Below are 27,580 nucleotides of genomic sequence, written 5' to 3'. Positions count from 1 at the left end.
TCAGGTGAAAGTCTACTCTCTAGCCCAGTCCTGGACCTCTGCTTGGCCAAAGATGACGTAGAAGATCAAGCCCACTATGTTAATGGCAGTTGAAAGGAAGAAGACATTTCTCCAACCAAACTCCGAGTCCTGGAAGCAGGAAATTACATGTCATTAATAGTCTCCTAATTCTTGTCCTGGCTGTGCCTGTCTTATAGTCCCTACTCTCAATGCTGCTTTAATGGCCCTGGGTCACTACCTGTCTGTGCCTGAAATAAAGAGGTCTGCTGCCAATAGGTTAGCCTCCAATTTTACTGGGATATTCACCCACATGTAGTCATTTGTCTGATTTTTTCATTGATTCCTAGTTTAAGGTTCTTTTTCAGTGATTCATTCATTGGCCATGTAATTTAAATTTAAAAGCCCTGTTCTTTGTCCTCTTCTCTCCACTTTATTTCCTTTTTCATCACTCATCACTATTACCTAGGTCATATATTTAACTTATTTTACAAATGTTTGATTATTTACTTTTATATATGTCACAAGGACAGGGACATTGTCTACTACAATAATGCATGACTCATGCTCATGTTCCATATATTTGTTGACTGAGTGAATATGGAATGATGAATGAGTCAAAGGGGAAACAAGGTAAGGCTAACTTTTTTTTTAAATTTTATTTTATTTTTTTTTAATTTTAAATCACTATTTCCTTGACAGTTCTCAATGGTTAGAAGAAAATTTAAAAGACTCAAAAAAAAAAAGAAATAGAATTCAATTCATTTTTCTTATGAGTGTTTTGTTTTGTTTTGTTTTGTTTTGTTTGAGGACTACACCTGGTGGTGCTCAGGGGTCGCTCTTGGCTTTGCACTCAGGAATTAGTCCTGGTGGTGCTCAGTGGACAAAATGGGATGCAGGAGATTAAACCTGGCTCGGCCACATGTAAGGCAAATGCCCCACCTGCTGTATTATCCCTCCAGCCCCACTCTTACGAATGTTTTCATCAGAATATTTGAACTCACCTGACTGAGTAAATATCCAGAAACAGCAGGAGAAATGGCTCCAGCCATGTTACTAAAGACTTTGATACTCCCCTGAGAAAGGAACCATATCTGAGTAGAAAAAGATGGGGTGTACAAAAGGTTACAAAAGGTTAATTCCAGTACAAAAGGTTAATCCCAGCTCATCTGTTGCATTCTGTAGTTATCTCTGGGGACATCTGAACCTATGTTGACCCTTGGTCAAGCTTGAATGAAATGTAGCACTGTAGCACTGTCCTCCACTTGTTCATGGATTTGCTTGAGCGGGCACCAATAACGTCTCCATTGTGAGACTTGTTGTTACTGTATTTGGCATATCGAATACGCCACAGGGAGCATGCCAAGCTCTGCTGTGCGGGCGGGATACTCTCGTAGCTGGGCTCTCCAAGAGGGATGGAAGAATCGAACCTGGGTCGGCCACGTGCAAGTCAAAAGCCCTACCTGCTGTGATATCATTCCAGTCAGAATGAAAAGTAACTAGTGTTTTTTAGTAAAATCCTATTCTAGAGTCTAAGACTTCTAAGAGTTAATCTACACTAATTTGTCAACACTGTTAAACAAAATGTACAAATTGATGGTTTGCACTTATGCACTCTTAATTTCTATGCCAACACCTGATCATAACACTTTGTTGGGGAAGGGAATGTGGAAAACATCCTTCTTTATGTATAAAAGACATTTCAATGGATGAGTCATTGGTCCTCATTAGACAATGGCATCTTCCACATAACTTGGTGGTTTATTATCTGAAAACAAAGCAAGCTCAACAGAAGTTGGCTATGAAAAGACCCTGGGAGCTATAATTGGAAGTTGCAATCATAGCTGATACTTACTTATACCAGAGGTAATTTCTTCTCTGCTATCCTTTATTATTTACTAATATTTAATCCTTTTAAGAGCATGTTCTATGGACACTGCAGGGTTCTTTCAGTGATTTGACACTGCTGCATCCTCCAACACAGCTTGTTGGAATAGCTCCAGTGTGTTGTTAGTGTGGCCACTGACTCCTGTTATCACCTGGGCGAAATTCAGTTCTCAGTGGTTAACTAGCTTTGGGTTGCTGCCAGGAAATGCCTTGGGTGGAGATTTGTGTTCACATTCCCTGTAACCTAGTGAGCATGTCATTCCCATTTTACTCAATGTCAGAACAGGTTCAAGGCCCCTGAACCTGTGCTGAGTTTCTGTGAGGACAAAGCAAAGGGATGCCTACCGTGGAGCAATATCCATGACGTTAATTAACACTCCTAGTTCATTGAAGCTGCTGAAGATAGCGGACAGTACCAAGAAGGCCATAGTGGTGCTGTGGCTGGATCTCACCCAATAAAGAGACAAGAGGAAAGGACTTGAGAAGAGAACTCCTAAAGCAAAAGAATACACACAGAGTGATCAGGAGGCTACCCTGAGATTGCCATAGCCAATCTGGTAGCAGCATGGTTCCTTACCTACAGCTGTGAAGAGTTTCCTGATTGTGCTAAGTTTAAGAAGCTTTCTGGAGAACAGGAAATACGCCAACTGACCCTCGAGTATAAGGAAGACAAATGCAGTAACAAATGGCAGGGCTGACAGGAATCCACTCTGAAGACCAGAGATAAAGTGAGGGACAATGTCTCTCTACCACATGATAACGTAGATTCATCACTGTGAAAATTGTATATATACAATGCTTTCCTTTATATACACTTAATTCCACATAAATTCCAATATATTCCAAAGACTCAATACAACTTTAGGACCTGGGGGAAAGATGCATATAATTTGGGAAAATTTTTTAGTTTACATCATGTATATTCATTTTACATGATCTTCCTATATAAAGACTATCTGGAAGTACAAGGAATAGAAAATAGTACTCAGTCTCATTTAAAAAATGACTGTGAGATATCACTTTTCCTACACCAAATTGGCAAAAATCCTAAAATTTTTTACATGCTCCCAAGTGATGTGAGAAATCACTATCATTATCACTGTCAATTTTCCAATGGAGAAAAAATTGACAATAAATATAAAAATTTAATACTGGGATGTTATTTTTCTGTAAAATAAATAAATACCTTGCACATGTAGGATTTGGATTCAATCCTTGTTTGGAAAAACATATGTTTGTATATGTATATGCATGAACATTTATGCAGCATTTATTCTTGAATCAGATGCGAATGAACTTTTAGAAATAGTTGCACAAAAGGTAAAGGTAAAGGTAAAGGCCCTCCCGTTGATCGTCGATTTGCTCGAGCGGGCCCAGTAACGTCTCCATTGGAGACTTTGTTGTTACTGTGTCTGGCATATCGAATACTCTCGGTAGCTTGCTGGGCTCTCCGAGAGGGGTGGAGGAATCGAACTCGGGTCGGCCATGTTGGCCGCTTGTAAGGCGAACGCCCTACCCGCCGTGCTATCGCATGACAAATCATGTTTTTAGTGCAGCCTTGATCAATGACTAGAAAGAAGCCAAATGTCACTCAATAAAGAACTTATATACTTATATGAAAATATTCCAGCAGAGTAGTCTATAAAGAATACCAGCATATTACTACTGTTCCAAAGCATGTTCCATAATATTCTTCCCCTCTCTCTCTCTGAGGGAAAAAGAGGGTTGTTTTTCAGGGGAAGAAGGTATAGATTGGAAAAACAATAATGTGTTCTATTTACAATTTTTGGTATGGGATTTTCTAACCTAGGAAGCCACAATGTTCTGGCCCACCATGACATTGGATAACATCCGCTAAGTTTTGTACTTCCAGATCACTTTTGGTTTTAAGAATTTCTTAATACTCTTACAAGTTTGCCTACAATTTAGAGTCTTCATTCCCCTTATTCATTGGGTGCACAGGCTTACCTTTTTAAGACTTTGTTGGCCCAGGTTCGATTCCTCTGGCCGTCTCGGAGAGCCTGGCAAGCTACCAAGAGTATCTCGCCCGCACGGCAGAGCCTGGCAAGCTCCCCGTGACGTATTCGATATGCCAAACACAATAACAACAAGTCTCACAATGGAGACGTTACTGGGCCTGCTCAAGCGAATCGATGAACAATGGGAGGACAATGACAGTGATAGTGACAGTCTTGTCACCAACCATTTCTCTTTGGTGGCTGTGTACTTGGAGAAGAGCCGCATGATCTTTCTGGTTCCACTCAATGTCTAAGGACACCCCACTTTCCTTTGCTTGCATCCCACAAACAATTTCCCTCATCCTGTTACTGCAGCAGATCTCTCCTAAGCTGATGAGATTGTGTTGATCTCCCTGGAACCTACCTATATCGAATGGTCTGTCATTATCTGGTTTTAACTCCCCCAACCCCTCCTCTTTAAATAATTATGGGGCTAAGTTATTCCCAAAAATCACCCTACCCACTGTTTCCTCCCACTGTTTTGCAGAAAGCACCAAATAAAAATATCATTTTAAAGAGGTGCATTTTTTTTTCATTCGAATGTAAGCTCCTCAAGAGCAGAGACATACTTTTCTGTATGTTCTACTGTGCCTAGTCCACTGTAAATGCTCAATAAATATTGATGATGGGAGGAAGTTAAGTCTTGGTGAGAAGGGGGAGGAACTGAAATTCTGAAGACTGTTTTGTTGCTTGTTTGCTTATGACCTCAGATTAAATTGGGAAGTATCAGCCCTTGGGGATGATTCTCCCAAATATTGCATTCGAATAAAAGTGCAATGGAGGCTTTGGGGTTTTTGAAGGAGATCTCTTAATACTTTTTGGAAAACACTGCATCTTCACTCTTCTTGTACTGATTTCTTCTGACCCCCTGGCCAGAACAGTTATCAATTTACAGCTAAAAAGAATTACATTAAGTCTGAGGAGGTGGATCACATTCAAGTAAATTATAAATAAAATCTAAAGTTTGTAAAAAAAAAAAAAAACAAAGAATAACGGCATGATCAGTGCATAATGGCTTGAAAAAAACTAAAAAACTATATAAAAAATTTTGCGCTCAGCCAAAGAAAGATTACATCAGAAAGTAATTTGTTGAAGAGTTACCTATCAAGTCAGCTGGGAGAATAAGTCAGAATGGAGGAAAAAATGGAAGAAAGATTTTTCACTCTTTATTTTTTCTTATAATTTTAAAACTGTTTAACTGTTATAAATTTAACATCTAAATTAAAGTGCTACCATATTTAAAATACAATGAAAGGGGGACCAACTTTACTGTGTGTAACCCAAATAATAACAGTTGGGCACCTCATCCAGGCTCTTTATCTTACAGATGAGAAAACAAAGTCCATCAAAGCAAGTGACAGTGCAAATTGCAAAGAGCCTGCAAACAACATGAGTTCAAGTTTCTTGACTTTCCCAAATAGGAAAGCTCTACGGTCAAGTTGTTTTTCTAATCATTTCCCAACCTTACTCAACCTCAGCCTTAAATCATGCCAACAGCCAGCTGAAGATATCTCTCAGAACTGGTAAACATTTAGATTGACTCTCTCATCCCCTGATCCCTCTACCTGAGATTATGCATTTTATTGACTGCTTCTATCCTTCCTCCTCTTTAGGAAAGACCCCAGCTATCCCATCAACCCTCATGTGTCTCCAGCCTGCTTGCATGCATGAGTCTCCAACTCTGCCCTCTGCTAAGAAGCCCTGCTCTCAGGAGCCAGATAGAACAGGTAAGGCGCTTGCCTTGCACATGACCAATCAGGGTTTGATCCCTGGCATCACATATGATCCCTTGAGCCTCACTAGGAGTGATTCCTGAGCTCAGAGCAAGGAGAATGCCCTAAGCACCACCACGTATGGCCCAAAATAAAAATCCTACTCTCTGCAAACCAGTGAACATTCTTCCTCCTGGGGAGTTCAGTCAACTAAGCACCACTTAATGCTACTTTTTTTTGCTCAAACAATGAGAATAATAGTAATTCAATGACCTTGTGAATTGTAACAGAGTGAGATCCGATGTCTTCCCCACTTTTAAGACAACCACCTAGTATGAATTAAAAGACACCTATTAAGGAAAGCTGATACTCTGGTGGTGAGTGTGTCAGGAGAATAGCATATGCTTGAAATACTACCTTTAACAGTACTGCAAATTATGGCACCTAAATAAAAATCCAGGGAAACAGTAAAATTAAAAAGATCTCTATGGGCTGGAGCGATAGCACAGCGGGTAGGGCATCTGCCTTGTACACAGCCAACATGGCTGACCCCAGTTCGATTCCTCCGCCCCTCTTGGAGACCCCGGCAAGCTACCGAGAGTATTCGATATGCCAGACACAGTAACAACAAAGTCTCCAATGGAGACGTTACTTGGCCCGCTCGAGCAAATTGATGATCAACGGGAGGGCCTTTACTTTTACTTTACTTTATTGGCCAATTAGAGTATTTGTTCATTTTGTGAAAAATTATGCTACTGATATGTAATATATAAATGTAAGTCTATATACATGTTATACTCTAATAAAATTTTGGAAAATATTATCATGACTTTTTGTTATTCATAACCTTACATTCTAGTAATAATGTCTTAAATAGTGTTGTTTAAGGAAATAATCACAGCCTTCTCACAGGCAGAATTAATTTTTTAATGCTTTATTGCTTAAGCTGCCTGGAGGATCTTGCAAAATATTTTTTGCAAGTATTAATTGAACCAAATTGTTTTTGCTTGACAACCTTACACGAGATGGCATTTTCTGAAGGTAAAGTTGATGCAGAACTGAGCCACTTTGTACCCATAAGCAGTAGTCTCATTGTTATATAGTCTTAATGTCTTTCTGTCCTGTATTTATATTAATATGAACCAGAATTCATGTGAACTAAGTTATAGTTGCTACCTGAAGGCTCTGAACCTAAACCACTGATTTGGAGATCGCATGAGGTAAAGAGAATTATCTGTAAAAGCATTAAATAGAAGGAATATTCCTCCCTTTACCTATACATAATCCTGTATGAATGGCCCGATTGCAGTGAAAGGATACATTTTAAAGAATGTATTAAGACATTAAATAGAAGGAAGAATGAGCTTTCTTTGTACTTACAGATTTGAAGTCAGCTTGAAGCATAGAATTGATGTATGTTGGTAAGTATGCTAGAACAATATAAATTTGCCAGTGTTCACAGAAAATAGAAATGAAAATGACCCAAAGTGGTATGGATTTGACCATAGGCTTAATGGGAACTGACCACCCTGGTGGGCCATCCTGGAAGAAAAAATAAATCAATATTTCTTCTATCAGAAGACAAAACATTTGCACTACTGCACCCTTCACCTCTGAAACATCTAGATAGATGTGTGGAAATAGTAGAAGACTTCCTCAATGCACCTCTTGAGCCAGTGAAGATTCGATGTACTCCTTCTCAGCTGTGCTGATGAACGGATGATTTGTGGGTTTCTCAGAAATAAGAGAAAACCAGATAAAAGAACAGACACAGCCCACTCCACCTAGGGAAAGAGGATTCAGTTAGCACTGGACTGGAATTCTTTCGGCTTGACTTTACCTGAGGATCATTTCTGTGCCTGACAGAATAAATGGCCCAAATATTCTACTCCTCCCTTACCTATCCATACTTTTGTATGAATGTTCCTATCACAGTGAAGGGATAAATTTTAAAGAATTATTGAATTGGGCTGGAGCGATAGCACAGTAGGTAGGGCATTTGCCTTGCACGCGGCCAACACAGCCAACCTGAGTTCGATTCCTCTGCCCATCTCGGAGAGCCTGGCAAGCTACCGAGAGTATCGCGCCTGCACAGCAAAGCCTGGCAAACTACCCATGACGTATTCGATATGCCAAACACAGTAACAAGTGTCACAATGGAGACGTTACTGGGCCCGCTCAAGAAAATTGATGAACAACGGGATGACAGTGACAGTGACAGTATTGAATAAAGAGAGATAACTAAAAATATAATTCATGCAAGTAACATCTCTATATCATTATGAAATAAATTGCATTGGGGTCTTTTGTGGGCTCGAATTAGAAGCAAGAATTAATGTTGTACCATAATTTAAACTTGAGAAAGAAAATCATGTCTTTTTTTTCTTTTCTCAAAATTGCTTTAGCTAATCAGGTGATTTTATTACTCCATATAAACATTAAAAGCATTTGATCCATGTCCCTAAAAATACTTTATTTGGGAAGAACACCTATCCATTGCTGTTTTGGGCTTACTCATGGTTCTATACTCAGGGATCACTCCTCAGCATGCTCATGAGAACAAATTTGGTGCTGGGGATCAAACTCAGATTGACCATGTGAAAGGCAGGCACCTTACCCACAGTCCTATCTCTCTGGCCCCACCACAGGAATTTTTTATGGGAACCTCATTAAATGTTTACAGTGCTTGCAGTAGGATGGTTATTTTTTACTGTTAATCCTTCCAATCTATGAACAGGGATGTGTTTCTATTTCTTTGGGGTTTTTTTCTATTTCTTTTAATACTTCTTTATAGTTTTCTTCGTATAAGCCTTTCACCTTGTTTTTTAAGATGATTTCCATACCTTGATGAGGGGGGTGGTGAAGGAGAGGAGGAACAATTGGGTTTTTTTAAATTTAGTTAGCATAAAATTATAGCTATTCATAGTTGAGTTTCAGGGACACAGTATTTCAAAACCAATCTCTTTACCAGTGTCCACTTCCATCCAACAATGCCCCTTCTCTCATTAAGGAGTAAACCTCATCCACTAGTCTGCTTCTACAAGAGAAGCTTTAAACAAAATGAAGTCTTTTCTCTGTGATTTACAGTACTGTTGCTGATAGGGTTTCATATATAACATTTTATCTCCTTTCAGCACCAGCTTCTCCCAGTTGAGCACTTGGAAAGCACAATTTTTTACTAGAAATTTAAAAAATATTTTTCTGTCTCTGCTATTTTATTGTTTGCATATAGAAATACTATGGATTTCTGTGTGCTGATTTGATAACCTGCCACTTTACCATACAAGTTTATTGTATCTAGGATTTTTTTTGGCTTACTCCTCGGGGTTTCTGGGTATAAAATTGTATCAACTCTAAATCTGTAGTTAGTAATCAAAACTGTGTGGCACTGTAATAAAGTCAGAATTTCATATTAATGGAATATAAGTGAGATCTCAGAGACAGAAACTTGGGTGTATGGATGGTTAATCTTCAACAAAGGATCTAGGCATATAAAGTGGAACAAGAAAAGCACCTTCATTAGTCTTGCAAAAACTGGCTGGTCACTTTTAAAAAAAGAAAAGAAAAGAAGTTGGATTCGAATATCACATCACACACAAAAAAGAGTAAAATCAAGCATGCTGGCAGTATGTGAGGAGGAAGGAACCATCATCAATTGTTGGTAGGAATGCCATCTAGTTCAGTATCTATGGGAAATAGTACAGAGACTTTTCACAAACTTAAGAATCAAATTTCCATGTTTCCTGAAATTCATTTCTGAGCATTTATCCCCAAGGGTTCCAAAACACTATTTCAAAATGACGTTTGCATTTCTATTTCATTACAGTATTATTCATAATAGCCAAGACACGGAAACATCACAAATGCCCCAGAATGGATGAACAGATAAGAAAACTGTGGTATAGATGCACAATGTCATTTGCTCGGCTATAAGAAAAAATACGGCAGAGCCTGGCAAGATACCCATGACGTACTCAATATGCCAAAAGCAGTAACAATGACGGTCCTCATTTCCCTGACCCTGAAAGAGCCCCCAATATGCCATAGGGCTAGAGCAAATCGATGAACAAAGGAATGACAGTGATACAGTGATACAGTGATAAGAAAAAATGAAATTATGAAATTCACTGTTATGTGAATATAACTAGGGGATATCATGCTGAGGTGATGTCAATCAGAAAGAGAGGGGAAAATAAAGAATGATCTAATGATTTCTTTCCTATGTAGAACTTAACGAAACAAGGAGTAAAACATAGTAGAGAAATAATAAATGTTCTGTAATAACATAGCCTGAGAGGCAGAACTGTGTCTATCAAAGGGTGGACAAGGAGTAGGTGGGAGAGAACCTTAAGACACAGGAGGAGATATACTGGCACTTTGGCACAGGGTGTAGTGTTGGACCATGTGTGCCAAAACTTTAATATTAACTGTCACTGTCCTCCCGTTGTTCATTGATTTTGCTCGTGCGGGCCCAGTAATGTCTCCATCAAGAGACTTGTTGTTACTGTGTTTGGCATATTGAATACATCACGGGGAGCTTGCCAGGCTTTGCCGTGCGGGCGAGATACTCTCAGTAGCTTGCCGGGCTCTCTGAGAGAGGCGGAGGAATCGAACCTGGCTCGGCCGGGCCACCAGGCCGGCTGCATGTAAGGCAAATGCCCTACAGCTGTGCTATCGCTCCAGTATTATCAATTATCAATCAAGTAACCTACATAAAAAAAAATTAAAAAGAATACATTTTATGATTCTTTTAAATCCATGAAGCTATTCTAGATACAAATTTAAGCTGCTGAAACTCAAATATCATTTTGCAAGACTCACAATATTATTATCTCTGGACTTTACCAAAAAGCAAAAAAAAAAGAATTCTATATTTCATTTGATCGAAATTGGCAATTGTTTCAAAATAACTAGTTTGAGGCTGGAGTGATAGTACAGTGGGTACAGACTTTTTGTACGCGACTGACCCGGGTTTTATTCCTGGCATCCCTTTTGGTCCCCTGAGCACCACCATGAGTAATTTCTGAGTGCAGAGACAGGAGTAACCCCTGTGCTTCACCAGGTAGATAAATATCTGACCATTAGGATATGGCTAAATATAGATGGTCACACGATCATACCCAGCAGTCCTTGTCACAATACAAAATTCTGAGACTTGAAGAGCATAAACTCACCAAAAATATAGAAGACATAAGGCCATCCTACAGTCTGGCAAAGGACACCACCAGTGAGAAGAATGATGAAGCATCCCAGCAATGACCCTAGACAGAAGACGTGGGAGAACATTCCATGTGAGATAGTTAAGCTTGAGACTCTGTTACCTGTATACTAAAACTCCCTCCCAGAGCTGAGTGCTTTGTGATTATCAGCGTTGAAGTACCTAGATCAAAGCATTCACTACCTAGATTTGCAGTACCAATTAAAGGTACAAATCATACTCTTTCATTCAGTGTTTGTATTATGATAGTAATAGTACTGTAGTACTGACCTTCTGTTGTTCATCGATTTGCTCTAGCAGGCCCAGTAACATCTCCATTGTGAGACTTATTGTTACTGTGTTTGGCATATCGAATACGGCACAGGTAACTTGCCAGGCTTTGCCATGTGGGCGAGATACTCTCGGTAGCTTGCCGGGCTCTCCGAGAGGGGCAGAGGAATAGCATGAGAAATAAAAATTATGAACCCAATTACCTGAGTTTGCTATGGCGATAAGTTTATTTCTTTCCAGTGGGGGACCCCATTTGATCCAAATTGAATATTGACCTGTTGTTACACTAACCTGAAACAAAACCATATTTAGCTCTCTGTGGTCAGACTAGAACTTATATTCCATCGAGCCTTAGAAAAATCTTGGTACCTGTGCTATTCCTTGGACAATCCGAATGATAATGATCAAGGCCACCCCAGTATCAGCTGCCAGTGGGGTGAATAAAGACAGGACTGATGAAATAAATATGCCAGCTCCGACCACATACTTGGCTCCAAATATTCCAGCTATATAGCCACTGGGAATGGGAGTCAAAAATGAGCCATAGTTGATGGAGCTGAGAATGATTCCCTGGATTTCAGGACTCCAGTCATACACTGGGGCCTAGGTGACAAAAGGAATTTTGTTGTTCATCTGTAAGAGCCGACAATTTTAGCATGAAGATTTAAGCAATAACTACAAAAAAACATAATTCAACTTCTCTTAGATTTCACCTCTCCAGTTCCTACAATCCGTCAATTTCTCCAAGAAATAAATAAATATATAATAAACATTGTCTTTCCTCATATACAATTTTCTTGATTATAAAATTAACTGACCAATTTAAATAGAAGTCTATAAATAATAATTTAATAATTTTTATTAAATTTTTATTAAATAAATTTAATAATTTAAAGATATATGAAAATCTGTTAAGAAAAGCAAAACTCATAGGCAATAAAACATGTTGTGAAGAAAGAAAGAGGAAAAAACATAAATCTCTGAAACTTATTTTGGGGTGATTTTTGTAAATTTTCATTTTAGGTGAAGATATTATGTCTACTAATAGTAAAAGGTTTCCTTCATTCCTAATCCCGGTTACACTCATAAACAATGAAGTTAATATATATTCTCAAGATACATATTATGATTGTGGGTGACATCATTCTTGGAATTTAGTAGATACTCAAAAAGCACCTTCAGTTCAAATTATTTGAGTCAAAGAACGAATTCAAAGTCTTGAATGACTTACCATTGCCATATTTTTTTTCTGGGCTTCATTCCAGTTGTCCTCGGAAACATTGGGGGGTCCTGCTGTAGAGGTATTGGGGTGGCTGGGCAGGACTGTGGTGTTAACCATTGCTGGGATGGCAATGCTTAAATTCATTAGTTGGGTGTAAACAGAAAAATTACAGAGCTGCAAAATGAAGGCCAGCAAGTATCGAACTGAAAAACAGCCTGAAATAAGAAGGTACAGAATTACTTACAATTGGGTGCTTTTCTCCGACCTTACTTTTTTTGGGGGGGGGGTCACACCCAGCGACACACAGGGGTTACTCCTGGCTCATGCACTCAGGAATTACCCGTGGTGGTACTCGGGGAGACCATATGGGATGATGGAATCAAACCCGGGTCGCCTGCAAACGCCCTACCCACTGTGCTATTGCTCCAGCCCCTCTCCCACATACTTAAGGTAGAAGTAAAAGGCTGGAATTTATTGAAAGAGGAAGCCTCGGTTTACCCTTGCAGCTGCTGTGAGCTGTCCTGTTTGTTGCTGGCCCATCTTACTTTTTTTGATCTCCTGCATATTCCTGGGCTTTTCTGATAAACAGTCAATGATTGCCCATCATAATATTCTGTCGCAGAGCTTAAGCTCACAGTGAAACAAGGCCGGAAAGAATCAAACCAACCCGACTACTCTGTAGATTCTGCATTTTCTGTAATATTTTTCAATTGATAAGAAATGCAAAAGGTCTTTAAAAAGGCCTACACAAAACTTTTAACTTAGTCCTATACGACTTCTCCCTATCTGAGGATTCCTTTTCCTTCTCTTCTACTTTTTTTTTTATGTAGGAGTACTGCTATTTATTCAGCCACTGATTAGCTGATTGAATTGGGCATGAACTCCACCTTACTTTTTTTTTCATAATTTTATTTATTTTTTTCTTCCTATATTTATTTATTGAATCACTGTGGGAAGAGTTACTAAGCTTTCAGGTTTGTCTCGGTCATACAATGATCAAACACCTTTCCCTTCACCAGTACTCATTTTTCCCCACCAAGAACCCCAATATACCCCCCTCCCACCCCTCCCAATGCCTGTGAGGCAGATGATTTTCATTTAACTCTTCTCTACATTGACTACATTCATTATTTCGACAAAAGATGCACCATTGTTGTTTAGAATTCCCGCCCCCCAACAATCAGAATTACTGAAAAGGCATTGTGAAATACTTGATTTGTTTTCTATAGCTGGTTATGAGAATCATATAATGTCACGCGGCCGTGATTTTGGATTTCTGAAAAGAGCCAGATAATTATGAGATTGGTTTCTGTGTGTCTGGTGTTATGGCTGTGCCGGAGAGCTGCTTGTGGGGGGCAACTTGTGACCTCAGTAGGGCGTGAAGGACAAGCCGGTACCACCCCCCTTCCCATGAGACTGCAGTTGCTCCATCACTGGCTTTTCTATAAGCTCTGAGGCAGCAGCCATCTTGCTGTGGGGGGTGGGGGGAAGGCGGAAGGGAGCAACACCCTTTCCCTCTCAGGAAGGCATGGCGCCATAGTTTAACACATAGTCCATTCACTTTTCTGCTATAAGCTCCAGGCTCTGGACTAAATCCTTTTGCCTCTGGAGCCATGGCCGTGCTGGAGAGCCGATTGTGGGGGACAACTCATGACCTCGGTAGGGCGTGAAGGACGAGCCGGTACCGTCCCCTTTGCCATGAGACTGCAGTTGCCCCATCACCACTGGCTCATACCTGGCTTTCCTATAAGCTCTGAGGCAGTGGCCACCTTGTATGCGGTCCAGATGCATTTCTGCCAAAAGCCGCTGAGTTTTGAGATTTGTTTCTGAGTCTCTGGGATCATGGCCGTTAATCAGCTTGATCATGGCCGTTAATCAGCCAGAGAGGTCGTTTGTAGGTGGCAACTGGAGTCTTGTTGGGATGGGGAGGAAAGGGCCGGTTCCACCCCCATCTGGTGAGGCCCCATGTGTCTCGTCACTGCAGGCTCAAACCTGACTGTTCAGTGGCCTCTGGAGGATGGCAGTCACTGGGCCGCCAGGAGGAACAGGACAAGGCACGAAACCTATTCTCACTTGGAATGGCCCAGCACCAGTAACCTACTGCAGGAATAGGACACATTTCTGCCAAAAGCCTTTGGGTTCCAAGGTTCGTTTCTCAGTCTTTGGGATCATGGCCATTAAGCAGTTTGATCAGAAACCAGAGAGGCCATGCCTCCAATTATATAGCTGGGCCGGAGGTGGTTTGTGGGTGTGTCTCCCACCTACCTAACTTTTGGCCCTTTACTTTCTTGGTAAACTTTGCCCCAAGGTTTTGGGGTCTGGCCAAAGGCACAGCAGCAATTTTGGAGTATCTGAAAGTCTGATGGTGCCATCAAGCTGCTGATACACTTGCTTCACAGGTACAGATTGGCCTGCTGGTGGCACCATACCCCTGTCTTCTACTTTCTAATAAACTTTTCTACTTTCCAAATCTGAATCTTTCCAACTCTGAGCAGCTTTATTACTCAATCTTTTTGTTCTTGAAAATAAAAATATAGGTCACTGTCACTGTCCTCCTGTTGTTCATCGATTTGCTCAAGCAGGCCCAGTAAAGTCTCTATTGGAGACTTTGTTGTTACTGTGTTTGGCATATCGAATACATCACGGGTAGCTAGTCAGGCTCTGCCGTGTGGGCAAGATACGCTCGGTAGCTTGCCAGGCTCTCAGAGAGGGGCAGAGGAATCGAACTCGGGTCGGCCATGTTGGCTACATGCAAGGCAAACACCCTACTGCTGTGCTATCGCTCCAGCCCAAAAAATATAGGTAAATAAATAAATAAAACCATAACAATTTTTTTAAAAAGGAAAAGAAAAAAATATTGAAGAACCTGGGAACTATAAATGAATGAACAGACTCACAGGTCCAGCATCATTTGTATCCCTATGAAGCAGAAACAGAGATAAAACAGATAATGCTCAGTAGGTGTCTGGGCTGGAATGATAGCACAGCGGTAGGGCGTTTGCCTTGCACACAGCCGACAGGTCAACCCGGGTTCGATTCCTCCACCCCTCTTGGAGAGACCAGCAAGCTACCAAGAGTATCTCACCCACACGGCAAAGCCTGGCAAGCTACCCGTGACGTATTCAATATGCCAAACACAGTAACAACAAACTCTCACAATGGAGACATTACTGGGACCACTCAAGCAAATCGATGAACAACAAGAGGACAGTGCTACAGTACTACAGTGTCTGTCAGACATTTGTCCTTTTAGGAAGTAAGTGCATTTAAAAACTACCTTAGAAGCATCACTCGATTCTTGAAGAATGTGTGGCGTTGGCTTGTGTGAGCATTAGGTGCAAGTTTCAAATACAGAGTCCCTGGAAGAACTGATGTAGACAAGAAAAAAAAAGTAGATTTAGATAATTGTCTGGAAGCCTTCATTGGGTGCGAATGGTAATAGAGTTGTTGGAAATGACCCCCAAGTGCCCCACATGGGCAGCCAAGATGGCTTGAGGTTTTATTTCTAACCAGGGAACATAGCATAACTAGGAACTAGAAGATGAACCTGGAAGTTAAAGTTCATTATATGATAAAAGTAGCTCAACTTCATCAGGAAACTATATTCCAGGCTTGCACAAAAGTTTACAGCATTCTATGGGAATTCTGTGATTATTACCTGAGGTTAAATTCAAACAGATCTATTAGCCTGACCAGTAGTTTACAACTGTGAAGAATTGACTGAGCATCACTGCCTTCAGGGCAAGTTGGGTGTCTGATTACCTGGGAGTAAATGCAGTAGATCTAACACCCCTTCCAGTCCCTGGAGTTGACACATAAACTCCAATTTGGTTTAACTAGGGGATCATATAGTTGAGAATTTCCCCTGTCCCACCCATCAAAATTTACATTGGAATTTGGATGAATATCATAATAATATATGCTCTGAAGAGAAACCAGAGTGGTGAATTCGATATGCCAAAAACAGTAACAAGTCTCACAATGGAGATGTTACTGGTACCCACTCAAGCAAATGGATGACGAACGGGAGGACAGTGCTACAGTATTATAATAATGATATGTCAAAAGAAAAGTTTGCCTCATTTACAGTATTGCCTACTTTCAGTCAAGAACAAGGATGCTTCCCCTTGTATTCAAGCCTTTCTCTGTTGCAAAGTAGAGTTTTAATCTTTCCTTCAATTAAATCCCATTCAACATATTTTTGAAGTTCGTTTTACTGTTTTCATTATTTAGCCTTTTTCTCATTCTTTCTCATCTTTCCACTAATTTGGACTTGGGGGGGGCGGGAATGTTACAAATAATGAGAAATAATAGCAGTTTATTTTTGCCTTTTGTGGTACTCGTTTTTTTTAATTTCCTGTAATTTTGTTCATTAGATTTTCACAGTGTTAAACAGGGATAGTGAATGGGAGAATTCCTGTTGTACCTGAATTTTTTGAGTTTTCTGAGCTTCGCATATTACATATAAGATATGCTACTGGTTGTTGGTGGAATTTATATTGTATTCACTACCGAATTACTTTATGTATTTATTTATTTACACTAGCACGTGACAGGGACAAATGGAGACGTTACTGGCGCCCGCTCGAGCAAATCGACGACTAACGGGAAGTTAAGTGATTAAGTGATAAGTGATTTATTTATTTGCCTTAGGGACAAGGTGGTGCTTAGGGCTTACTCCTGACTCTCTGCCCAGGGATTGCTCCTGGTGGGGCTTGGGGGACCATATAGGCAGCAGGGGATTGAACCTGGGTCAGCCCACGCCAGGTAAGAGTTTTACTCATTGTACAATCTTTTTTTTTCCTTTTTGCGTCACACCTGCCGATGCTCAGGGGTTACTCCTGGCTTTGCGCTCAGAAATTACTCCTGGCCTTGCTCAGGGGACCATACGGGATGCTGGGAATAGAACCCGGGTCAGCAGCATGCAAGACTAATGTTCTACCCTCTGTGCTATCGCTCCAGTCCCCATTGTACAATCTTTTACTCCATCTCATTATTTTTATGAGAATACATAGGTTTCAAGTGCATTTTAATCCAAGCACCACACATTTGAATCCCACCTGCTGTATTTTCTGCTGTGCCTTATTGGGAATATTCCTGAATTCTTTGGCTCAGTATTTCGCCTATAAATTTGTGCTAATAATAGGGGGTATGGTGCCGCCAGCAGGTCAATCTGTACCTGTGAGGTGAGTGCATCAGCAGCCTCATGGCACCTTCAGACTTCCAGATACCCCAAAATTGCTGCTGTGCCTTTGGCCAGACTCCAAAAAGTTGGGGCAAAGTTTACCAAGAAAGTAAACAGCCAAAAGTTAGGTATGTGGGAAACACACCCACAAACCACCTCCGGCTCAGCTATATAATTGGAAGCAAGTCCTCTTTGGTTCCTGATTGAACTGCTTAATGGACATGATCCCAGAGACTCAGAAACGAATCTCAGAACCCAGTGGCTTTAGGTAGAAATGCGTCTGGTCTCTGCAGTAGGCTACCGGTGCTGGGCCAACCCAGGTGGGAATAGGTTTCGTGCCTTGGCCTGTTCCCGCTGGCGGCCCAGTGGCCGCCATCCATCTGAGGCCACTGGATAGTCACATTTGGGCCCCCAGTGACGAGACACACAGGGCCTCACAGGATGGGGGTGGAGCCGGGCTTGTCCTCCCCACCCCAATGAGACCCCAAGTCATCGCCCACGAATAGCCTCTCTGGCTCCTGATCAAGCTGCTTAACGGCCATGATCCCAGAGACTCAGAAACAAATCTCAAAACCCAGTGGCTTTTGGCAGAAATGTATCCAGACTCCACAGTACGTTACTGTCGCCGGGCCACCCCAGGGAGGAAAGGGTGTTGTCCCTCCGCCTGCTCCCTCTTGGCGACTTGGTGGCTGTCATCCTCCAGAGGCCATTGGACAGTCAGGCTTGGGCCTGCAGTGACGAAACTTGTTGGGCCTCACGGAATGGGGGGGGGGTGGGGAGCCGGGCCTGTCCTCCCCACCCCAACGAGACCCCAAGTCATCGCCCACGAACGGCCTCTCTGGCTCCTCATCAAGCTGCTCAACGGCCTTGATCCCAGAGACTCAGAAACAAATCTCGAAACCCAGTGGCTTTTGGAAGAAATGTGTCTGGACCCCCGCAGTAGGATACTGTCACCGGGCCACCCCAGGGAGCAAAGGGTGTTGTCCCTCCGCCTGTTCCCTCTTGGCAACTTGGTGGCTGTCATCCTCCAGAGGCCATTGGACAGTCAGGCTTGGGCCCGCAGTGACGAAACTTGTTGGGCCTCACGGGATGGGGGGGGGGGGGGGAGCCGGGCCTGTCCTTCCCACCCCAACGAGACCCCAAGTCATCGCCCACGAACGGCCTCTCTGGCTCCTCATCAAGCTGCTCAACAGCCGTGATCCCAGAGACTCAGGAGCAGATCTAGAAACCCAGTGGCTTTTGGCAGAAATCCCTCCAGATTTAAGTGCTAAAATTTCGGAATTTCAGAACCACATGGCCCTACTGCAGCCACACGACATCATATGTTATTCATAACCAGCAATAGAACACAAATTGTCTATTGTTGCCTTTTCAGCAGATCTGAGTGTTGGGGTAAAATCTCAAATAATGGTGGGTCTGGTGTCAAAATAGTGAATGTGATCAAAGTAGAGAGAGAGAGTAATGTGGAAATCATCTGCCCCACAGGCAGGGGGAGGGTGTGGGATGGGGGTATACTGGGATTTTTGGTGGTGGAGAATGGGCACTGGTGAAGGTACGGGTGTTTCATTGTATGACTGAGACTTAGACTCAAAAGCTTTGTAACTGCTCTCACGGTGACTCAATAAATAAAATTATAAAAAATGGGGAAAAAAAAGTAAGGTGGAGTTCATGCACAATTCAATAAGCTAATCAGTGGCTGAATAAATAGCAGTACTCCTACAAAAATATTGTGCTAATAATAATAAAGTTCCGGGTTCCGGGGCCGAGACCTCCAAGCCTACTCGAATTGGAATTGAGCATCTTCCACCCAGATCCTCCAAATTCCAGTAGGCGGGGGTCACACCCACCACCTGGCCCCCTGGCGCCGTGTAATCCCATCAGCGGCCAAGACTCAGAGACTATAAAATCCAGATCCCGGACGAGAACAGTGCAGTCTCTGCCCCCGCGCCTGGGTGTTCCTTCCCGGAGTCCCTTGGAGGGGAGCGGGTTGAGCTTTCCTCCCCGCCCCGACCAGGGCTACGGCAGCCGAAGACCTCCAGGACCAGCCACCACCATGCTGAGACCACTCTCCGCACACATGAAGGTACCGGCAGAGGGACAAAGCCACGCGGGTTCCGGGGCCGAGACCTCCATGCCTACTCGAATTGGAGTCGAGCATCTTCCACCCAGATCCTCCAAATTCCAGTAGGCGGGGGTCACACCCACCACCTGGCCCCCTGGCGCCGTGTAATCCCATCAGCGGCCAAGACTCAGAGACTATAAAATCCAGATCCCGGACGAGAGCAGTGCAGTCTCTGCCCCCGCGCTTCGGTGTTCCTTCCCGGAGTCCCTTGGAGGGGAGCGGGTTGAGCTTTCCTCCCCGCCCCGACCAGGGCTACGGCAGCCGGAGACCTCCAGGACCAGCCACCACCATGCTGAGACCACTCTCCGCACACCTGAAGGTACCGGCAGAGGGACAAAGCCACGCGAGTTCCGGGGCCGAGACCTCCAAGCCTACTCGAATTGGAGTCGAGCATCTTCCACCCAGATCCTCCAAATTCCAGTAGGCGGGGGTCACACCCACCACCTGGCCCCCTGGCGCCGTGTAATAAAATCCAGAACCCGGAACCGCGTGGCCGCGACATCTTATTATCTCATTCCTACTTTGGACAAACTTGCAGGCTATCGAATGTAGCCTGCCCACAGGGCAGAGTCTGGCAAACTCCCCGTGGCCTACCAAATATGCCAAATACCAGTAACAATGATGGGTCTCATTCTCCTAAAGAGCCGTGAATATAATCTCAGGGCTAGGATGAAAGAGACGTTACTGGGGCCTGCTCAAGGCAATCGACGATTAACAGGATGATGAAATGAAATGAAATGAAATGAAATAATAAAGTAGATTTCCACATAAATTATTTGCATTTTTTTCTTCATGAAGCATATAAACATTCTCTGTTCTGTAAAAGTCTCACAGAATTTTTTTTTGGTGAGACTCCTGTATCATAAATTTTTATTTCAGAAGGGATAACTTTTGAAACATTTCTCTATTTCTTATATGCTTATTGGAAGAACATTTTTTTTCTTATTTTCCTTTGGAGAGCCCGGCAAGCTACTGAGAGTATCCCCCCTGGGTGGCAGAGCCTGGCAAACTCCCCGTGGCATATTCGATATACCAAAAAACAGTAACAACAAGTCTCACAATGGAGAAGTTACTGGTGCCCGCATGAGCAAATCGATGGACAACAGGAGGACAGTGCTACAGTGCAGTGCAGTTTATAAATTATATAATAATAATTATTGTAAGGTTTGCTTGGGACCAAAGGCAACCAGCTGATGAGATATTACTGGAATCAAAGATCACTCTGCTCCCAGGGCAGAGGACAAGACTTATCACCCATCTGGCAACAGAAAGCCACCCGGCTGCATTCTGTGTTTCCTCACATTGACACCCTACAAATAACAGAAGGCCAGACCAAGCGCACAGGTCCCACTGGTCTCTGTTCCCTTTACCCACCCAAGACAACTTAAAATCCTGTCTAGCCTTTCCCAGGGCACAGCTCTATCCCCGACTCACCGGGGGTCTGTGGGATCTACCACACCTCAGTAAACTTCTCCTATCTCCTCTTTACTTGTTTCTGTCCCCCTGTCTGTGCCGAGTGAGGTTAGCAACTTATCAATTATCATGTCATAGCAGCAGTATAAGAAATATATAGTTGAGTTTTTATCTCCATATTAACATCATTTTAATACTCTGTAGCACTTATCTCTAGCACCGTCCTCCTGTTGTTCACTGATTTGATCGAGCGGGCACCAGTAACGTCTCCATTGTGAGAATGGTTGTTACCGTTTTTGGCATATCGAACATGCCATGGGAGTTTGCCAGGCCCTGCCATGCGGGTGGGATATTCTCGGTAGCTTGCCGGGTTCTTTGAGAGGGATGGAGGAATCGAACCCAGGTCAACCGCGTGCAAGGCAAACGTCCTATCCACTGTGCTATCACTCCATTTTAATACTCAGTCTGCTTTTTCCCATACACAGCAGTAGGGCGTTTGTTTGCCTTGAGCGCAGCTAGCCTGACCAAGCCAGGTTTGATTCCTCCACCCCTCTTGGAGAGCCTGGTAAGCTACTGAGAGTATTCAATATGCCAAATACAGTAACAAGAAGTCTCACAATGGAGATGTTACTAGGCCTGCTTGAGCAAACCAATGAACAACGGGAGGACAGGACTTATATTTAATCTTTTTTGTGCTGTGAATAGCATATTTTGTGCTGTAAATCGCTCTGATTTTTTCCTCTTGAATAATATTTTGATACCTCTCCTGTGTACTATCAAGGTTTCTTGCAAAAAATAATAGTTATCAAAGAATCAGATCTTGTATATACTTTTCATCTCAACTTTGCTTTTAATATAACCTTACATTTTTTCTTGAAAACACTGGAGCGATAGCACAGCGGGTAGGGCGTTCGCCTTACAAGCGGCCAACATGGCCGACCCGAGTTCGATTCCTCCGCCCCTCTCGGAGAGCCCGGCAAGCTACCGAGAGTATTCGATATGCCAAACACAGTAACAACAAAGTCTCCAATGGAAACGTTACTGGGCCCGTTCGAGCAAATCGACGATCAACGGGAGGGCCTTTACCTTTACCTTTTTACCTTACATTTTTTCTTTATTTTATTCTGTCTCCCTACTTCCACTACCCAGCCGTCGCCACACTCCAGGACGCTTTCCGGACCCGCGCGGCAGCTCCGGCCGAGACCCACGCACAACTGAAGACCCACAGAACAAGGTAAGCGGAACTCTCTGAGACCTTGGACTCCAGGCTCGGCGGACCCAGGGACCGCAAGCGGCCGCGCGACACATCATAAAACACTAAATACTAAACACTAAATACCCGTCTTCTGGAATTGTCGTACCATATTTGATAGGGTTCAAATATGGTAACACCTACAAGGGTGATTAGAGGTCACCCCAAAAGCCTCTATACCTCTCGGAAAGACTGGCAAGCTACCGAGAGTATTCCACCCGCGCGGAAGAGCCTGGCAAGCTATCCGCTGTGTATTCGATATGCCAAAACCAGTAACTACAACTGGTCTCATTCACCTGACCCTGAAGGCTTCACCGACATGGCAGCACTGAGAAGGATGAGAAAGGAGAGGCCGACAAAATCTCAAGGCCGACCTAGGCTGCCACAACGAAGGAAGACAAAAATGATCGTCTGTACTTTCAATGCACGTACGCTAGCATCAGATGCATCCATCGAGGACCTGATGGTACAAGCGCGAATGATCAAGTACGACATCATTGGTCTGACCGAGACAAGAAGACACGAATCTCACCATGCCGTTTTCGACACTGGAGAAGAATTGTTCCTCGGAACATGCGATAAAAGAGGTGTTGGAGGCGTCGGTGTCCTTGTCAACACAAACTTAGCCAAGAGCATTGATTCATTTGAATGCCTAACAACCCGAATCGGACGTTTACATTTGAATAGATGTGGCTCACTGCCTGCAGTTTCTATCTTCGTTGTCTATGCACCAACATCTCATTATGATGAAAGAGAAATCGAGAAGTTCTACATGGAGCTAGAGAAGTTCTATAAAGAAGACCACACCTTCTACAAGATCATTGTGGGTGATTTTAATGCCAAGATAGGACCAAGAAGATCAGCTGAAGAACTTCACATCGGAACCCATGGCCTAGAATGGAACGAACAGGGTAAGAGACTGTCTGAGTTCATCATGTCGACCAAGACCATTCATGGTAACTCACAGTTCCAGAAGGCAGAATCTAAACGATGGACATGGGAGTCTCCCGGTGGACGATTCCACAACGAAATAGACCACATCATATTCAATCGACGGTTTTGCCTGACTGATGTCGCTGTTGTCCCAAAATTTCGAACGGGATCGGACCACCGTCTCCTTCGTGCAAAATTCTACTTCACAGAGCGGGGAGAAAGGGCTGCAAAGTTCAAAAAGAGAACTCCCAGAATGACCACCAACTGGGAACTCTTTGGTACTATTGCGGCAACATGGGAAGATGCCATTGTTGACAACATTGACGAGGAATACGATCGACTGGTTCAGCACCTCCATGAATGTGCGAGGAACGCCAAGAGAGAGATAGCCACAAAAAGTCGCCTATCTTCGAAAACTCTTGAGCTAATTCGCCAGCGTGGTTTGGCGCATGCCTCAGGCAACCGCAAGCTAACGTCCGAGCTTGCAAAGCAGTGCAGAGATGCGATCAAGGAAGACCTCAAAGAGAGAAGAGCAGAAGTACTGGTAGATGCGGCAGAAGCCGGGAAAAGTATTCGTAACGCCCGCCTGTCCTTCGCCAACTATAAGACCAAGATGACTGCCCTCCGACGTCCTGATGGATCCATCACATCCTCCAGAACGGCAATGGAGAAGATTATCCATGACTTCTACTCAAATCTCTTCGATAGCCATGTCCACTTGCCGACATACCAAATTCCACAGGATGGGTATGTCGTTCCCAACGTTCTCCCTTCCGAAATCCGACACGCCATTTCGTCAGTAAAGAAGCAAACAGCACCCGGCCCAGACAAGGTCAGACCTGAACACCTGAAGAACCTGCCGTCAGTACTCATCAATAAACTGGCTCGGCTCTTCACTCGCTACCTGTCTGAATGCAAGGTTCCATCTCAATGGAAAACCAGCAGGACCGTACTACTGTTCAAGAAGGGAGACATCCATGACATTGGCAACTATCGCCCGATCTGCCTATTGTCTGTCATCTACAAGTTGTTCACTCGAGTCATCCTGAATAGGATTGGCAGAACACTAGATGAAGGACAACCATGTGAGCAAGCAGGGTTCCGCAAAGGATTCAGCACCATCGACCATATCCACACGATAACCAAACTCATTGAGGTTTCTCGGGAGTTCAAGATGCCGCTCTGCTTAACGTTCATTGATTTAAAGAAGGCCTTTGATTCTGTTGAGACGGAAGCGGTCATTGAAGCCCTAGCCAATCAGGGCATTCAAGCCCAATACATCAGGATCCTCCGTGAGCTGTATTGCGGATTCACTACCAGGATCTCACCATTCTACAAAGAAGTGATCGTTGATGTCAAGAGAGGGGTGCGGCAGGGTGATACCATTTCACCAAAACTCTTCAGTGCCACCCTCGAGAACATCATGCGACGACTGGAATGGGAAGGAATGGGAGTGAAGATAGATGGTCGGCAACTACACCACCTCCGCTTTGCTGATGACATTGTTTTAATAACACCAAACATCAGCCAAGCGGCACAAATGCTGGCCGACTTTGACCGTGAGTGTGGAAAGGTAGGACTACAGCTGAATCTTACGAAGACAATGTTTATGAGAAACAGCCTTGTTCCTGACGCCCCATTCGCTCTCAATGGAACGACCATCTCCGAATGCAACAGCTATGTGTACCTAGGTCGAGAGGTCAACATGACAAATGACCTGGCACCCGAGCTGCGCAGGAGGAAGAGAGCGGCTTGGAACGCCTTCAAGAACGTCGAAGAAATAGCTAAGAGGACGAAGAACCTCCGGCTCCGGGCACATCTCTTTGATTCCACTGTTCTTCCTGCATTAACATATGCCTCAGAGACCTGGGCCCTATGCAAACAAGATGAGAACGCCATTCAGGTCTCCCAAAGAAGAATAGAAAGAGCTATGCTTGGAATATCACGTTTCACTCAAATGAGAGAACGAATCCGGAGTTCTGACATCCGTCGACGATCAAGGATCAGGGACGCTGTCTCATTTGCCAAGGTGTCGAAAATCAGATGGGCTGGTCACGTAATGAGATTTAAAGACGACCGTTGGACTAGAGCTGTTACTGATTGGATTCCACGGGATGTCAAGAGACCACGTGGCCGCCCACCTACCAGATGGTCAGACTTCTTTGTCAAGGTCATGAACGATCGGTTTGAGGCCCTCCATGTTCCCGGAGCGAAGAGATGCCATTGGGCTACACTAGCACGCGACAGGGACAAATGGAGACGTTACTGGCGCCCGCTCGAGCAAATCGACGACTAACGGGAAGTTAAGTGATTAAGTGTGATTCTGTCTCCCCTGGCCTTGTTTTTACTTTATTTTTCAAGATGCTTATGATTTATTACATCCAATATTCCAAAATCAATCCCACCACCAGTGCACCTTCCCATCACCATTATTTTCAATGTTCCCAACCACCCCACAAGCCTGACCCCATAGCAAGCCCTGAATAATTTAATTTATATTGCTTGTTATAATTCACTAAAAATAATGAAAAATGTTTGATTAGAAGAAGATGTCTTTATATTGTGTTATCTTACCATGCAGTCATTAAATCCTAGTAGAAAATATTACTAGCGTGTTGTTTCTGGTTATGCGCTTACATTTTTCTATACCTCAGTTGTCAGTTTTGTTCTTCCACAGATTTTTCCCAAAGTTATAGAGTCAGTGAATTGACTACTTAAGATGCTGGTTTTCTCCTGGCATGTTCTAGAGAAGCAGGAAGTTGCAATATAGATGAACAGGAGGAGTAAAGGTGACCTCTAAGATATGGTGAAAAAGAAAAACCCATTGTCCCTTGACCAGTCTTGACCAGACAATGAGCAGAGAGATGTTATGATATTCCTCCTCAATTCAGAAAAGCCAGGATTGGTTTCTATGTTTTGCACTTGGCACTGCTCTGATTTTTTCCCTCTTGAATAATATTTTGATACCTCTCCTGTGTACCATCAAGGTTTCTTGCAAAAAATAATAATAATTATCAGTAATAATTATTTCCATCAGCATGCTGAAAGTAGACTATAGACCAAACATGATTGCCACTCAATGCCTCTTTTGCAAACCACAACACCCAAAAGGAGAGAGAGAACAGATGGGAATGCCCTGCCACAGAGGCAGGGTGGGATGGGGGGATGGGGGTGGGATGGATACTGGGATCCGTGGTGGTGGGAAATGGGCACTGGTGGAGCGATGGGTATTTGATCATTGTATAATTGAAACCCAAGCACAAAAATTTGTAAGTCTACAACTGTACCTCATGGTGTCTCACTAATAAAAATTTTTTAAAAAATATTTCCATCTATGCACATGTCTTAAAAATTAATAGTAGCAAGAAGGCTCTGTGTGTTACTGAAATAGAGGTCAGGGTGACAATGATACCATATTTTTTCAAATCCATGACAAGATTTTACCTCTTCTGGAGGTTTGTACTTGATCCATGTTCAAGTTCCCATCATTGGAAATATGTCCCACCGCTTCCTTAACTTCTGCTCTAGTAGACATTTGGTTTCTCTTTTCCAGGAACTGATGTTTACCTCCTGAAATAAATAAGACCACATCAAACACAAAGAGATGGATAAAATATACCATATGTCATGCTGTCCCAACTCTGTGAATTGAGAGGAACTATTTAGTAGGAAAGGTTCTAGACACTATCACTGACCAATCATGTGGTCTGGGACTTAGTCACTACTTCTCTAAAATCATGGATTTGGCTGGATTGCCTTGTTTTTCCCTTACATGTTCCCATGCTCTAACGGATATCAGTATCAAAAGGGTGGTAAAATATGGCACCCATGCTTGAAATTTATCTGTAAGATTCCAGTGGATTAAACTACTTGAAAAAAATATTTCAAACATACGAATTTACTGGATAAAATATTAAAAACCTCTTTATTTTTTATTATTTAAAATTTGCTGAAAATAACAATAATTTATAACATTAAATGGGTTTCATTTGTAGTTATATGTGGGAAAATACCATTTGTATATCTGTTCAACACTGAATCTAATTGTAAGCTTTCTTTCAAATGCATAGCATTAAAGAGAGTGTGTAATTTGATGTAATGATAAAATGGATGCAGTGAAAATTCATATGTTATGAAAAGCTAGGTTTGAGTTAACTAACTCTGCAGTGACTCTGGGACCAGGCTAAGGAGGAGACAATCACTTCAGTGATGCAGTGGTGGGTCTCAGACACAGTGAAGGAAGATGCCGAGGATCAAGCTAGGAAGGAGATTACAAAGGATATCCTAAAACAGAGCCTAGAGGGGTAGGAAGAGAATCAAAACTTGCCTCAAGAGACCCTCACTACAGCAG

General features: G+C 42.9%; 1 protein-coding gene across 1 annotated transcript; it reads right to left on the bottom strand.

The window, feature by feature from the left end:
• Window positions 1–26,761, bottom strand: LOC130040433 (probable small intestine urate exporter). Its single transcript, XM_056132511.1, is given in 11 exon segments — window positions 1–129; window positions 1,002–1,073; window positions 2,211–2,377; window positions 2,462–2,594; window positions 6,995–7,156; window positions 7,280–7,398; window positions 10,789–10,875; window positions 11,306–11,393; window positions 11,472–11,705; window positions 12,334–12,539; window positions 26,674–26,761. Coding segments are annotated over 11 exon segments (1,425 nt in total). The 5' UTR covers window positions 26,702–26,761.
• Between the last annotated feature and the right edge of the window lie 819 nt (window positions 26,762–27,580).

The sequence above is a fragment of the Sorex fumeus genome, unplaced genomic scaffold (genome assembly GCF_029834395.1).
Source record: "Sorex fumeus unplaced genomic scaffold, SorFum_2.1 ptg000094l, whole genome shotgun sequence".
NCBI classification, from domain to species: domain Eukaryota; kingdom Metazoa; phylum Chordata; class Mammalia; order Eulipotyphla; family Soricidae; genus Sorex; species Sorex fumeus.
This window is presented reverse-complemented; position numbering and strand designations above follow the sequence as displayed.